The sequence below is a fragment of the Apodemus sylvaticus genome, chromosome 5, assembly GCF_947179515.1.
Source record: "Apodemus sylvaticus chromosome 5, mApoSyl1.1, whole genome shotgun sequence".
Classification (NCBI taxonomy): Eukaryota; Metazoa; Chordata; class Mammalia; order Rodentia; family Muridae; genus Apodemus; species Apodemus sylvaticus.
Genome location: NC_067476.1, coordinates 108,957,187 through 108,973,642, shown reverse-complemented (window position 1 = coordinate 108,973,642; position 16,456 = coordinate 108,957,187). Strand labels below are relative to the sequence as shown.

Sequence of the window (16,456 nt, the reverse complement as noted above, 5' to 3'; positions counted from 1 at the left end):
ACTCATCTTCCTGTACAATAAATTTAGATTCCGATTATTGTCTTTCCTTCATAGAGCAGGAAGCCAGGCTGCTACACTGGAGTGTTATTATTGGACTGCTGATATTAAATCATGTTAATTATGCTCTTGTTACTGATAAGCAGAGTTTACATTTTTGTGGACAGTAGCTGAGTTGTTGATTGTCTCCAGCATGGTCGCTACTGTCCTCACTCATTCTGCAGACATCTGCATGCTTTCTGTCTTCTAGATACTGTGTAAGGGTTTGAAATACAGGGCGATGTAAAATGTGGTCTTGGCCCTAGTGTAATTTTACTACTCTTTTCTAGATATGCCAGATATAAATGACTGTCATCTAGGAAATTAGGCCATAATCCTCTCCAAGTAGTGCAACTTATGAATGACAGAGCTGCCATTACAACTCCATTCTGTGATGCAGAAATGAATGGCCCCTCGCTTTATAGTAGTTGAACTACCTTTTAAGAATAGACTATCTTCTCATATATTATATGCAGACTATATTACACATAATAATATATACATAGCTGTCTGATATAAATTTAATTGGCACTAATTTCATACATGTGTCTTCTTTAAGCCTGACAAAAGAGATGAAGATAGCTTATTTGACAGAATCGCAGAGAATTATGTCACACTTTTCATAAAAATACCTCTAAGGAGAAAGGATGCATTCTTTCAGGTAAGTGTAAACACTTAACAGATATAACTTAACAGATACCTTCATAGTGTATAAAAATGTATTTTGCTTAAATATATGAGCATATTTTGATTACCTTTCAACAAAAATTTGTCTGATGTAAAAATGGAAATATTTTTTTAAGTTTTACCACCATGACCGTTACTCTGAATACTGTGTTCTCTTAACTCATGGACTTAGAACTACAGTAGTTCTACAGTTACTTTGTTAGGAAACTGGTGACTTCTTTGTATATTCTTGGTCTTGTTCTATTTATCTATAAAATGTCATTTTTCTTTTACTTTATAATAAATCTTTTAGTCCATTTAAGAAAAACCAACTAGGTTATATTATACTTAGAGAATAAGCTGTGAACTAAATGTTTATTTTATTTTATATCATATCATCAAAATAATGTTTTGGTTAATTGAGAAAATATAGGGAATTTTAAAAAATATTTTAATATTTAATATTGATACATAGTATTTCAAAATGCAAGTAATATTCAAGTATCTTATTGCTTTAGCAATCTGTAAATCAGAAGTGTATAAACATATTGGAGTTTATAAATGTTTTCACATTATTGGACAGAATACAAAATATCACCAATGAAAGTACAAATAACTCTAAATTTAAGGATTTTTCAAATATTTACATTCACTCTTGGTTTATATTACATGTCCATAAAGTGTGGTAGGGGAAAACTGTAGTGGACTGGGGACTGAGTTTAGAAGACTTGGTCCACTACTAGCAGCACCATCCCAGCATGCACAAAATGGAGAAAGGACCGACATTCATCCTTTGCTTCCTGACTGTGGGTACCATGTGACCAGTTCCCTCAAGCTCCTGATGTCACAAGTTTCCTTTAAGTTGCTCTTGTCATAGTATTTTATCATAGCAACAGGGAAAGAACTAAAGCCTCTTTTTGTAATCACTAGGAGGTAGCATAATTTTATACACATACACACACACACACACACACACAGAGATACACATACACAAAGGACTTGATAAATCTCTTATTCTGCCTGTTTAACATTTTAATTTTAACTATTAATAAAACCTGTGCTCCACTGATAATATGTGATCGTTTGAGTGATGTGTATACTCACAGCTCAGTGCATAAGATTAGATACACCAGTATGCTACAGAATTCTTTGTCTCATACATCCTCCTTCCTGCCACCACTACCCAAGTCAAAGATGCCCTAAAAGGAATGTATACCATCAAACTTGAGCAGTATTTGATTAAGATAAGCATATTTGTTTCCTATGAACTAGTATGTATTACAATAAACTTAGTTATTGAAAGCAATAGAAACTCATTTTTATTAGTTACAGAGGCCAGAAATTCAAGATGAATAAAATATGAATCTAAAATGAAGGTATCAGCAATGCTGTTTTCTTTAGCAACCCCAGGGAATTGATCCTCAATTTCTTTTTGAATCTGGTGTCAGGACATGACCACACTCTCTGACCTACAGATCCATCACTGCTTGCTTCTACTGTCACACTGCCTTCTCCTCACCTGGAGTCAATCTGCTCAGCTCCCCTCAGAATGATACTAGTAATTAAGTTAGAATCCACTAGATAATCTAGAACGTTCTAATCGTCCCAGCAGCATCTTTAGCTCTGTACTAACCGACATTTACATGTCTGGGGAGTAGAGCATGTGCATCTTTTGGTTCATTAGTTGTTGCACGACAGTGACCACTAAGGACTTCTAGACTTCTAAAACTTTATAATCAAATGAAGTCTTAGTTTATAATTATCAATAGTTACCTGAATTCAGTGTAAACAATAATGATATCATGTGTCTTTAATATAAAAAGTATGGTCTCTCTAGATGCTCACCCCTCAAAGAAAAAATGTAATAGCTGGAGTATCTGAAAGCTAGGCTGTCAAGTAGGAGCATGGTTTGAGAGGGTCTGGCCAATGGACCATCTGAAATAGAAGGTAGAGGGAGCAGTGCTGGTTGACAAGATATAAAAACAGTACAAATCTCTTTGGATAGGCCAGATCAGTAGTACCCCAGCTACAGGAAAAAAACACAGTAGCTAATAACACTCCATGCTAGCCAGGTCAGATCAAATTCACTATAGACTTCCCTTCCAAAGAAGCATGTGTGAACTGGTACTATCCTTCCTCCTAAGGAACTTTTCAACTTGAGGGGTACCTAAGCCTTTATAATATTCTCCTATTTTTTAAAACATGTATTATTGCTGCCTTGTTTCTTTCTACATGTGTGTGTAAGAGTGTGGGTGCACATAGCTCATGCAGAAGTGAGAGGCTATCTTTAGAAATCAGCTCTTCCTCCCATCATGGCTTCCAAGGGTCAAATGCAGGTTTTCAGGATTTTACCTGCTAACCTATCACACTAATCAATTATTCTTGCATATTGTACAAACATCTATAGAAGACTTAATTCTGGGTAAAATGGGCTTCCAAGCAAAGCATAGAAGTGCCTACCCTAGAGGAGGTACAGGAGAGGGAATGAGAGAGAAGCCCACATATCCTACGCTTGCTAGGATTGGGTAGAGCTGCTGGGCTCTCCACAGCCTGCCCTTCTTCTGAAGAGTGTACTCTGGTTTCTGATTTGCTCCAATTAAATCTTGACTGGTTTACTACCATGTCCCTCTGACTTCTTCCAGAGAACAAGAACTAAGACTGTGGCTGGGGTTGAGACTAGAGGAAGATGGAGGCCTCCATATAACCATGAAAATGTCTGATTTCATTGATATCTGATTATAGCTTTAATATTTAATATTGACTATAACATATAATCTTACATGGATGAGTAACAAATATTTTAAAATAGCTTTCAGTATGCTTGTGAGATTAAATGAAGTCAATAGCAAGTAAGGACAGTCACTTATGACTGGAGTGCTCATGAACCCCAAACCTACTAAATCTTCCTAAATCCATGTAATTTCTAACTGTGTTCTAAATATACCTTATACCCACAGAGAAATGCAGCTCTCGTTGCTCATCCAATTAGTTTCTTTTTGCAGCAAACAGAGACAATTACAGAGATAAACAACTGATCAAAAACAGACAATAAGTGACCATGTAGTATCTACCCGTAATTGATGCATCTGCAATGCAACCCCTGCACTTAAGGCCCAGGGAAAGTCTGTGAAAGCCAGAAGAGCAGGACACCTGCTGTGCGACAGTGTCCTCTAGACATGACAAAGAAGGGAAAATGATGGGGCTTCCTAAACATGGCCTGCATATTAAGAATACAGGTAGACATACCAGTGTGGACAGGGACATTCTTACAAGGCTTTACCCCTAGCAATAAATAACCAATGACTGCTGAGATGGAGAACCAGTTTTCATAAGGATGGGTCCCCTGGTAGGTTATCCAGTCCCCAGTGGTTAGTCTTGAACAGCAAGCATAAGCAGCACTAACCTGACTCAATAGGTAATGTGTATATTTGAGAGGGAATGAGAGGGGACAGAGGGGGAATTGGCAGAGAGGAAACAGGGATGGAGATTGTGCAAACACATTACTCTGATGATAGTCCAGAAAAATGTTAAAATTTACATTTAAAAAAAAAACAAATAGCTAGTCAAACTCTGCCCAGCTAACCTTACCTTTAGTCAGCAATATCTGCAAAGTGCTACCAGATAGACTCCGTTTGTAACCAGCTTTTGCTTATGTTGCTCAATTAGAGTCACAAAAAAGCAATAAAATGACCAAAAGAAAGCCATAAGAAAAACAGGGATACATATATATGTCACAAACTAATGATTCTTTGATTTCATTACGTTTGTTATGCATACATTTATATGTGTGTAATATATGGATATGTAGACATAGATACAGACACAGACACAGACATAGACATAGATATAATGTATATATCTGCTAACATGGCTCCATTGTATCCTGACAGATGTATCCTGACTGCTTGACTCAAGCTATCTACACAACCTTCCAGGAATCATTTCCAGAATCCAGCAGCCTCTTCAATGATAACTTCAAAGAAGACCTAGGAAATACTATTTTCCTTTGGTTGTCAGGTATGTATATGTCACTTAAGTATGGATTATTTGATTATAATTTTTTTTAGATTGCAGTATTTGCGCCAACTAAAACATTGGTGACATTAAACATGATTTTAAGTAATCATTACTTTATTCTTAAATTTTCATTGTCAAAATGTTTTATTAACATTATAAGCCAAATCATTGTTGTGTTTTGTTTTGTTTGAGATGGGGATCTCTCTACATAGCTCTGACAGTCCTGTAGCTACTACGTAAACCAAGCTGGCCTAGAACTCACAGAGATCTGCCTGTGGGACCAAAGGTGTACACCACCATACCTGGCAAGCCAAATAATTTTCAAGTGGTGAAATTATTATAGAAAACAGAATTTCTTTAAAACTGGCATTTGTGTGTGTGAGGAGGTAGAGGAGAAATGATATCAGCACCTGAAAAATCCAGTGAAATTAAAGCATGTGAGATTTATAGGATACATTTAATGAGCAAATTTTTACATGTTCTAGCTTGAAAAGGCAGATACAGCAGAAGAAAATATTCAGGGAAGGAAATATTTCTATCATCTAATAACACAAAATAGCTCAGTTATGTAGTCACAAACAAAAGTAACCTGAGGAGAGGTTCAAGAGTCATGTTAGACCCTTCAGTAAAACAGAGAAAAGAAGAGGGAAGGAAGGAGGAAGAGGAAGAGGAAAAAGAGAAAGCAGCCGCCTGAGGCATCAGCATGTGTAAACCACAGAGTACTAAGAACCAATGAGAAGGGCGGCAACATTCAGAACCATTATGTGGCAGGTAGTACTGTGGTCCCTAGTGACCTGATTTGCAAATGGATAAGAGCAGTCTTTGCTGCCAAGCACCTCAGTAGCAGCCATATATTCCCAGCAGCTTTCCTAGATGTTCCCTAGTACTCACCAGCACAGACCTCAGTAGCCTTTTGCACAGACACATGAGTGACGTTTGCCATTGATACATTTTGCTGTTGAGGACTTTCCAGAGAGACTTGTGTTAAGCTGCCATTTCTAAAGAGACACTATGGTGCTGCCCCCGAACACCCCCTTCCCAAACCCATACATACTCTAGAAATTGGGATGCTGCTTCTATGTTCTCACCATTACACAAGACTCCAGCTATGTCAGCAGTTTGCTTCCACATAGTTCAGACACGGTGGACACAACTATAGAGAACTAATCACGTTGGACCTTAGAGCCACTATTACTCTACACATGCCTGAGTTAGCTGATGCTATGGGTACCAGAGCCACTTCTAATAATAAATAGCAAATGTGTCTGCAACCCAGAATTCAGAGAAACAGTAAATCTACCTAGCTATGTACTCTGGCATCTAAATCTTAAGGCAAACTCCAGAGGCAGTGTCACACTGAGAGCACCCATAACCTGGATCTTAGGTATATAGCTCTTCCATGTGTACACTCCAGACCTCGTCTCTGTGTATTCCACAAGTAACCCTACTTTACGTGCCAGCTGTTACCAAAGTTGTACCAGGGTTGTTGTTCCCACACACCCTGGGACTTCAGCTCCCTAAACTGCTACTACCCTGTGACATCTTGATAAGAGTCAATGCTCTGTACTACAAGGGTATACCTTGTAGTACACCGTCCTCTAGGGGTATGCCTTGTAGTACACAGTCCTCTAGGGGTATACCTTATATCACACAGTCTTCTGGGGGTATACCTTGTAGTACACAGTCCTCTAGGGGTATACCTTGTAGTATACAGTACTCTAGGGGTATACCTTGTAGTACACAGTCCTCTAGGGGAATACCTTGTAATACACAGTCCTTTAGAGGAATACCTTGTAGTGCACAGTACTCTGGGGGTATACCTTGTGGTACACAGTCCTCTAGGGGTATACCTTGTAGTACACAGTTCTCTGGGGGGTATACCCAATCATTGTATCTCTACAGTGCCAGGTTTTTCGATCACAGTGGTTTATCTTATCTAGCAATAAGTCCTGCTGGAACCTAACCCTGGATTGTTACAGAGCCATTTCAAACTGCCCTCCCAGTCAGTGGTGCACACAGCCTTTGAGAACCTGATCAGACCTCATAATCAGGTTCCTAGTGAAGAAGAGAATTGGTCACTAATGTGATAGTGCTTCCTGGTGCCCATGCATCTCTCGGGGATGTTAGTCACCCCCCGGGGAGACTTCTCAGGGAGAAGTCACAAGTTCTGAGTCTAAAATCAGCCAGTACCGTGCTTCCCAAGGATCAAAGCCTTGCCTATAAACTATGCCACCCACTCTCCAGGCAAAATAGTTACTGTTCCCCCGGCCCTTAAGAGCTATAGTGGTGTCCTCAAAGTCTGAAATTTAAAGGCACTCTGCATCCCCAGGGAGTAGTAATATTATTGCTCTGCCCAAAGAGGCATCAGTGAGGGGTGACAGGTGTGTAAGAAAGGAAGGAACCATGACACCACTGAGGAAACAGAGTGATTCTCTAGTAACTGGATCCTGAAAAACTAGTTATGTATTTCCAGAGAAGGAAGTACAAATGATCACCTTACAGAATTCCAGTGAGGTTCGAGAGGGCACAAGGAGAAGACACGGAAAGAGCATAGGGATGACTTTGAATCTTCACAGAGTCAACAAATATAGGCATGGTTTTTAAAAGAACCTAACAAATGTTAGCACCAAAAATTAAAATTAGAGAACTGGCAGATTATATAAAGCAGAAAAAGAACTGTGTTCTTGAAGACAAGTCCTTTTAATATACATAGAGAAAAAAAAGAAAATCCAGTGAAATTAAAGCCCTCAGGTCAACTCTCTCTGCTTCAGATCAGCCTGGGTGGCCATACCACATCTCCAGGTCCCTCAAGAGGCTAGTGGGGGCTTCCGGGCGGCCAGCTGGGAGAAGTCGGTGTGCTCCAATAAATCCTGCGGGCCCCAGCGGGAGCCTTCAGGTGCCTGCTTCAGGATCTGAACAGCCTGGACAACAGCACCCTGTCTACAGGCAGTGCAGAGTGTAAGCTGTGCACCAGAGGCCAACGGGGAAGGGGCAGCTTGCACTGGTGAGTCCAGCACTGACAAGACCAAGTAACACCAGTGAGAGCTAGATGGCAAAAGGCAAACGCAGGAACGTCACTAACAGAAATCAAGGCAATATGGCAACATCTGAACCCAATTCTCTTCTACCAGCAAGTCCTGGATACCCCATCACACCAGTAAAACAAGATTTGGATTTAAAATCACTGGTCATGATGCTGGTACAGGAACACATGAAGGACATTCAGGAGAAAATGGATCAAAAGTTAGAAGCCCTTGCAAGGGAAACACAAAAATCATTGAAAGAAATCCAGGAGAATACAAAAGCCAACAAGGAGGAAATGCAAAAAACACTTAAGGAAATACAGGAGAACTTTGGTCAACAGGCTGAGGTCATGAAAGACGAAACACAAAAATCTCTTGAAGAAATACAGGAGAACTTTGGTCAACAGGCTGAGGTCATGAAAGAAAAAACACAAAAATCTCTTAAAGAATTACAGGAAAGCACAAACAAGCACCCTCTTTCATAAAAGAAACTTTATTAAAACTCAAAGCACACATTGCACCTAACACAATAATTGTGGGTGACTTCAACACTGCACTTTCCTCAATGGACCGATCAGGAAAACAGAAACTAAACAAGGACACAATGAAACTAATTGAAGCTTTGGACCAATTAGATTTAACTGATATATATAGAACATTCTATCCTAAAACAAAAGAATATACCTTTTTTTCAGCACCTCATGGTACCTTCTCCAAAATCGACCATATAATTGGTCACAAGACAGACCTCAACAAATATAAGAAGATAGAACTAATCCCATGCCTCCTATCTGATCACTATGGAATAAAAGTGGTCTTCAATAGCAACAGAAACAACAGAAAACCCACATACACGTGGAAATTGAACAATACTCTACTCAATGATACCTTGGTCAAGGAAGAAATAAAGAAAGAAATTAAAGACTTTTTAGAACACAATGAAAATGAAAACACAACATACCCAAATCTATGGGACACAATGAAAGCAGTGCTAAGAGGAAAACTCATAGCCCTGAGTGCCTCCAAAAAGAAAATGGAGAGAGCATACATTACCAACTTAATGACACACCTGAAAGCCCTAGAACAAAAAGAAGCTATTTCACCCAGGAGGAGTAGAAGGCAGGAAATCATCAAACTCAGGGCCGAAATCAATCAAGTAGAAACAAAGAGAACCATACAAAAAATCAACAAAACCAGGAGCTGGTTCTTTGAGAAAATCAACAAGATAGATAAACCCTTAGCCAGACTGACCAAAGGGCACAGAGAAAGTATCCAAATTAACAAACTTAGAAATGAAAAGGGAGACATAACAACGGAAACTGAGGAAATCCAAAAAATCATCAGATCCTACTACAAGAGCCTGTACTCAACACAACTGGAGAATCTGGAGGAAATGGACAATTTCCTTGACAGATACCAAATACCAAAATTAAATCAGGACCAACTAGAACATCTGAACAGTCCCATAAAGCCTAAAGAAATAGAAGGAGTCATAGAAAGTCTTCCAACCAAAAAAAGCACAGGACCAGATGGTTTCAGTGCAGAATTCTACCAGACCTTCAAAGAAGAGTTAACACCAATACTCTTCAAACTATTCCACAAAATAGAAACAGAAGGAACACTACCCAATTCCTTCTACGAAGCCACAATTACGCTGATACCAAAGCCACACAAAGATCCAACAAAGAAAGAGAACTTCAGACCAATTTCCCTTATGAACATCGATGCAAAAATACTCAATAAAATTCTTGCCAACCGAATCCAAGAACACATCAAAACGATCATCCGCCATGATCAAGTAGGCTTTATCCCTGGAATGCAGGGTTGGTTCAATATACGGAAATCCATCAATACAATCCACTACATAAACAAACTCAAAGAACAAAACCACATGGTCATTTCATTGGATGCTGAAAAAGCATTTGACAAAATTCAGCATCCTTTCATGCTTAAAGTCTTGGAGAGAACAGGAATTCAAGGCCCATACCTAAACATAGTAAAAGCAATATACAGCAAACCGGTAGCCAGCATCAAACTAAATGGAGAGAAACTTGAAGCAACCCCACTGAAATCAGGGACCAGACAAGGCTGCCCCCTTTCTCCTTATCTTTTCAATATTGTACTTGAGGTACTGGCTCGGGCAATTCGACAACATAAGGAGGTCAATGGGATACAAATTGGAAAGGAGGAAGTCAAACTATCATTATTTGCAGACGACATGATAGTCTACCTAAGTGACCCAAAAAACTCCACTAGAGAGCTCCTACAGCTGATAAACAACTTCAGCAAAGTGGAAGGTTATAAAATCAACTCAAGCAAATCAGTGGCCTTCCTATACTCAAAGGATAAGCAGGCTGAGAAAGAAATTAGGGAAATGACCCCCTTCACAATAGCCACAAACAGTATAAAGTATCTTGGGGTGACTCTTACCAAACATGCGAAAGATCTGTATGACAAGAACTTCAAGACTCTGAAGAAGGAAATGGAAGAAGACCTCAAAAAATGGGAAAACCTCCCATGCTCATGGATTGGTAGAATCAATATAGTTAAAATGGCCATTTTGCCTAAAGCACTATACAGATTCAATGCAATACCCATCAAAATCCCAACTCAATTCTTCACAGAGTTAGAAAGAGCAATTATCAAATTCATCTGGAACAACAAAAAACCCAGGATAGCTAAAACTATTCTCAGCAACAAAAGAAAATCTGGGGGAATCAGTATCCCTGACCTCAAGCAATACTACAGAGCAATAGTGTTAAAAACTGCATGGTATTGGTACAGTGACAGGCAGGAGGATCAATGGAACAGGATTGAAGATCCAGAAATGAACCCACACACCTATGGACACTTGATCCTCGACAAAGAGGCTGAAAACATGCAATTGAAAAAAGATAGCCTCTTCAACAAATGGTGCTGGTTCAACTGGAGGTCAGCATGCAGAAGAATGCGAATTGATCCATCCTTGTCTCCTTGTACTAAGCTCAACTCCAAATGGATCAAGGACCTCCACATAAAGCCAGACACTCTGAAGCTAATAGAAAAGAAACTGGGGAAGACCCTTGAGGACATCGGTACAGGGAGAAAGTTTCTGAACAGAACACCAATAGCGTATGCTCTAAGAGCAAGAATTGACAAATGGGACCTCATAAGGTTACAGAGTTTCTGTAAGGCAAAGGACACCATCAAGAGGACAGATCGGCAACCAACAAATTGGGAAAAGATCTTCACCAATCCTACATCAGATAGAGGGCTAATATCCAATATATATAAAGAACTCAAGAAGTTAGACTCCAGAAAACCAAACAACCCTATTAAAAAATGGGGTACAGAGTTAAACAAAGAATTCTCACCTGAAGAACTTCGGATGGCGGAGAAGCATCTTAAAAAATGCTCAACTTCATTAGTCATTAGGGAAATGCAAATCAAAACAACCCTAAGATTTCATCTTACACCAGTCAGAATGGCTAAGATTAAAAATTCAGGAGACAGCAGGTGTTGGCGAGGATGTGGAGAAAGAGGAACACTCCTCCACTGCTGGTGGGGTTGCAAATTGGTACAACCACTCTGGAAAGCAGTCTGGCGGTTCCTCCGAAAACTGGGCACCTCACTTCCAGAAGATCCTGCTATACCACTCCTGGGCATATACCCAGAGGATTCCCCACCATGTAATAAGGATACATGCTCTACTATGTTCATAGCAGCCCTATTTATAATTGCCAGATGCTGGAAAGAACCCAGGTATCCCTCAACAGAAGAATGGATACAAAAAATGTGGTATATCTACACAATGGAGTACTATTCAGCCATTAGAAACAATGAATTCATGAAATTCTTAGGCAAATGGATGGAGCTAGAGAACATCATACTAAGTGAGGTAACCCAGACTCAAAAGGTGAATCATGGTATGCACTCACTAATAAGTGGTTATTAACCTAGAAAACTGGAATACCCAAAACATAATCCACACATCAAATGAGATACAAGAAGAAAGCAGGAGTGGTCCCTGGTTCTGGAAAGACTCAGTGAAACAGTATTTGGCAAAACCAGAACGGGGAACTGGGAAGGGGTGGGAGCGAGGACAGGGGAAGAGAAGGGGGCTTACGGGACTTTCGGGGAGTGGGGGGGGGGCTAGAAAAGGGGAAATCATTTGAAATGTAAATAAATTATATCGAATAAAAAAAAATTAAGCTCAGCCTGTTGACCAAAGTTCTCCTGTATTTCTTTAAGAGATTTTTGTGTTTCGTCTTTCATGACCTCAGCCTGTTGAGCAAAGTTCTCCTGTATTTCTTTAAGTGTTTTTTGCATTTCCTCCTTGTTGGCTTTTGTATTCTCCTGGATTTCTTTCAATGATTTTTGTGTTTCCCTTGCAAGGGCTTCTAACTTTTGATCCATTGTCTCCTGAATTTCTTTATGTATGACCTTCATGTGTTCCTGTACCAGCATCATGACCAGTGATTTTAAATCCAAATCTTGTTTTACTGGTGTGATGGGGTATCCAGGACATGTTGGTAGAGGAGAATTGGGTTCAGATGTTGCCATATTGCCTTGATTTCTGTTAGTGACGTTCCTGCGTTTGCCTTTTGCCATCTAGATCTCACTGGTGTTAGTTTATCTTGTCAGTGCTGGACTCACCAGTGCAAGCTGCCCCTTCCCAGTTGGCCTCTGGTGCACAGCTTACTTCCTGCACTGCTTGTAGACAGTGTGCTGCTGCCCAGGCTGTTCAGATCCCAAAGCAGGCACCGGAAGGCTCCCGCTGGGGCCCGCTGGATTCACTGGAGCACACTGACTTCTCCCAGCTGGCCGCCCGGAAGCCCAGCTAGCCACTTGCAGGACTTGGAGATGTAATGCTGCCGCCCAGACTGATCTGGATCCGGAAGCGGAGAGAGTAGAGCTAAGGGCTTCTGCCTGAGGCCTTGCCCCAGATTGTGTCTGTGGAGCAGATGGAGCCCGTGTGCACTCCCAGGGAGTGCCGACGGTGTATGCTACTGTGACCTCCCCTGTGTTCCGCTCACTCCGGTGGGCAGCCGATCTGCCAACCGGGCTGTCGCACACAAGGTTAGCCTGGCCGCCCAGTCCCTGAGTCCAGGCAAAAGCCTGGGAGGCCAAGGTCTGAGCAAAGTTCCCCTAATGGCCACTTGATCCTCGACAAAGAGGCTGAAAACATCCAATGGAAAAAAGATAGCCTTTTCAACAAATGGTGCTGGTTCAACTGGAGGTCAGCATGCAGAAGAATGCGAATTGATCCATCCTTGTCTCCTTGTACTAAGCTCAAATCCAAATGGATCAAGGACCTCCACATAAAGCCAGACACTCTGAAGCTAATAGAAAAAAAACTGGGGAAGACCATTGAGGACATCGGTACAGGGAGAAAGTTTCTGAACAGAACACCAATAGCGTATGCTCTAAGAGCAAGAATTGACAAATGGGACCTCATAAAATTACAAAGTTTCTGTAAGGCAAAGGACACCATCAAGAGGACAAATCGGCAACCAACAAATTGGGAAAAGATCTTCACCAATCCTACATCAGATAGAGGGCTAATATCCAATATATATAAAGAACTCAAGAAGTTAGACTCCAGAAAACCAAACAACCCTATTAAAAAATGGGGTACAGAGTTAAACAAAGAATTCTCACCTGAAGAACTTCGGATGGCGGAGAAGCATCTTAAAAAATGCTCAACTTCATTAGTCATTAGGGAAATGCAAATCAAAACAACCCTAAGATTTCATCTTACACCAGTCAGAATGGCTAAGATTAAAAATTCAGGAGACAGCAGGTGTTGGAGAGGGTGTGGAGAAAGAGGAACACTCCTCCACTGCTGGTGGGGTTGCAAATTGGTACAACCACTCTGGAAATCAGTCTGGCGGTTCCTCCGAAAACTGGGCACCTTACTTCCAGAAGATCCTGCTATACCACTCCTGGGCATATACCCAGAAGACTCCCCACCATGTAATAAGGATACATGTTCTACTATGTTCATAGCAGCCCTATTTGTAATTGCCAGATGCTGGAAAGAACCCAGGTATCCCTCAACAGAAGAGTGGATGCAAAAAATGTGGTATATCTACACAATGGAGTACTATTCAGCCATTAGAAACAATGAATTCATGAAATTCTTAGGCAAATGGATGGAGCTAGAGAATATCATACTAAGTGAGGTAACCCAGACTCAAAAGATAAATCATGGTATGCACTCACTAATAAGTGGATATTAACCTAGAAAACTGGAATACCCAAAACATAATCCACACATCAAATGAGGTACAAGAAGAAAGGAGGAGTGGCCCCTGGTTCTGGAAAGACTCAGTGAAACAGTATTCAGCAAAACCAGAACGGGGAAGTGGGAAGGGGTGGGTGGGAGGACAGGGGAAGAGAAGGGGGCTTGCGGGACTTTCGGGGAGTGGGGGGGGCTAGAAAAGGGGAAATCATTTGAAATGTAAATAAATTATATCGAATAATAAAAAAAAAAAATTAAGAAAGTAAAAAAAAAAATTGACTTTCAACCTAAAGTCATCAAAAGAGATAAAGAAGGACACTTCTTGCTGGTCAAAGGAAAACTCCACCAAGAAGAACTTTCAATTCTGAACATCTATGCGCCAAATGCAAGGGCACCCTCATTCATAAAAGAAACCTTACTAAAGCTCAAAGCACACATTGCACCTAACACAATAATTGTGGGTGACTTCAACACCACACTCTCCTCAATGGACCGGATCAGGAAAACAGAAACTAAACAGGGACACAATAAAACTAATTGAAGCTTTGGACCAATTGGACTTGACTAATATTTATAGACCATTTCACCCTAAAACAAATGAATATACCTTTTTCTCAGCACCTCATGGTACCTTCTCCAAGACCATATAATTGGTCACAAGACAGACCTCAACAAATATAAAAAGATCGAACTAATCCCATGCCTCCTATCGGATCACTATGGAGTAAGAGTGGTCTTCAATAGCAACAAAAACAACAGAAAGCCCACATACACATGGAGGCTGAACAATAGTCTACTCAATGACACCTTGGCCAAAGAAGAAATAAAGAAAGAAATCAGAGACTTTTTAGAATTTAATGAAAATGAAGGCCCAACATACCCAAATCTTTGGGACCCAATGAAAGCAGTGCTAAGAGGAAAACTCATAGCCCTGAGTGCATCCAGAAAGAAAAGGGAGAGTGCATACATACACTAGCAGCTTAAGAACACACCTGAAAGCCCTGGAACAAAAGAAGCCAATTCACCCAGGAGGAGTAGAAGACAGGAAATCATCAAACTCAGGACTGAAATCAGTCAAGTGGAAACAAAGAGAACCATACAAAGAATCGACGAATCCAGGAGCTAGTTCTTTGAGAAAATCAACAAGATAGAGAAACTCTTAGCCAAACTGACCAAAGGGCACAGAGAAAGTATCCAAATTAACAAAATTAGAAATGAAAAGGGGGATATAACAACAGAAACTGAGAAAATTCAAAAAATCATCAGATCCTACTACAAAAACCTATATACTCAACACAACTGGAGAATCTGGAGGAAATGGACAATTTCCTAGACAGATACCAAATACCAAAATTAAATCAGGACCAAATAGATCATCTAAACAGTCCCATAACCCCTAAAGAAATAGAAGGGGTCATAGAAAGCCTTCCAACCAAAAAAAGCACAGGACCAGATGGCTTCAGTGCAGAATTCTATCAGACCTTCAAAGAAGACCTAACACCAATGCTCTTCAACTATTCCACAAAATAGAAACAGAAGGAACACTTCCCAATTCCTTCTACGAAGGCACAGTTACGCTGATACCAAAACCACACAAAGATCCAACAAAGAAAGAGAATTTCAGACCAATTTCTTTTTTGAACATCGATGCAAAAATACTCAATAAAATTCTTGCCAACCGAATCCAAGAACACATCAAAACGATGATCCACCATGATCAAGTAGGCTTTATTCCAGGGATGCAAGGTTGGTTCAATATACAGAAATCCATCAATGCAATCCACTACATAAACAAACTCAAAGAGAAAAACCACATGGTCATTTCATTGGATGCTGAAAAAGCATTTGGCAAAATTCAGCATCCTTTCATGCTTAAAGTCTTGGAAAGAACAGGAATTCAAGGCCCATACCTAAACATAATAAAAGCAATATATAGCAAACCGGTAGCCAGCATCAAACTAAATGGAGAGAAACTTGAAGCAATCCCACTAAAATCAGGGACTAGTCAAGGCTGCCCCCTTTCTCCTTATCTTTTCAATATTGTACTTGAGGTACTAGCTCAGGCAATTCGGCAACATAAGGAGGTCAAAGGGATACAAATTGGAAAGGAAGAAGTCAAACTATCATTATTTGTAGATGATATGATAGTCTACCTAAGTGACCCAAAAAACTCCACTAGAGAACTCCTACAGCTGATAAACAACTTCAGCAAAGTGGAAGGTTATAAAATCAACTCAAGCAAATCAGTAGCCTTCCTATATACTCAAAGGATAAGTAGGCTGAGAAAGAAATTAGGGAACTGACACCCTTCACAATAGCCACAAACAGTATAAAGTACCTTGGGGTGACTCTTACCAAACATGTGAAAGATCTGTATGACAAGAACTTCAAGACTCTAAAGAAGGAAATAGAAGAAGACCTCAAAAAATGGAAAAACCTCCCATGCTCATGGATCGGCAGGATTAATATAGTTAAAATGGCCATTTTGTCA

The 16,456-nt window shown here is 40.2% G+C and overlaps 1 protein-coding gene across 1 annotated transcript in view; it reads left to right on the top strand.

The window, feature by feature from the left end:
* Positions 1–16,456, top strand: part of Fam227b (family with sequence similarity 227 member B) — a 155,868-nt gene that overhangs the window by 15,861 nt on the left and 123,551 nt on the right. The window contains 2 exon segments of the mRNA XM_052183484.1: positions 596–697; positions 4,593–4,719. Of these exon segments, the coding sequence (XP_052039444.1) occupies positions 596–697; positions 4,593–4,719 (229 nt within the window).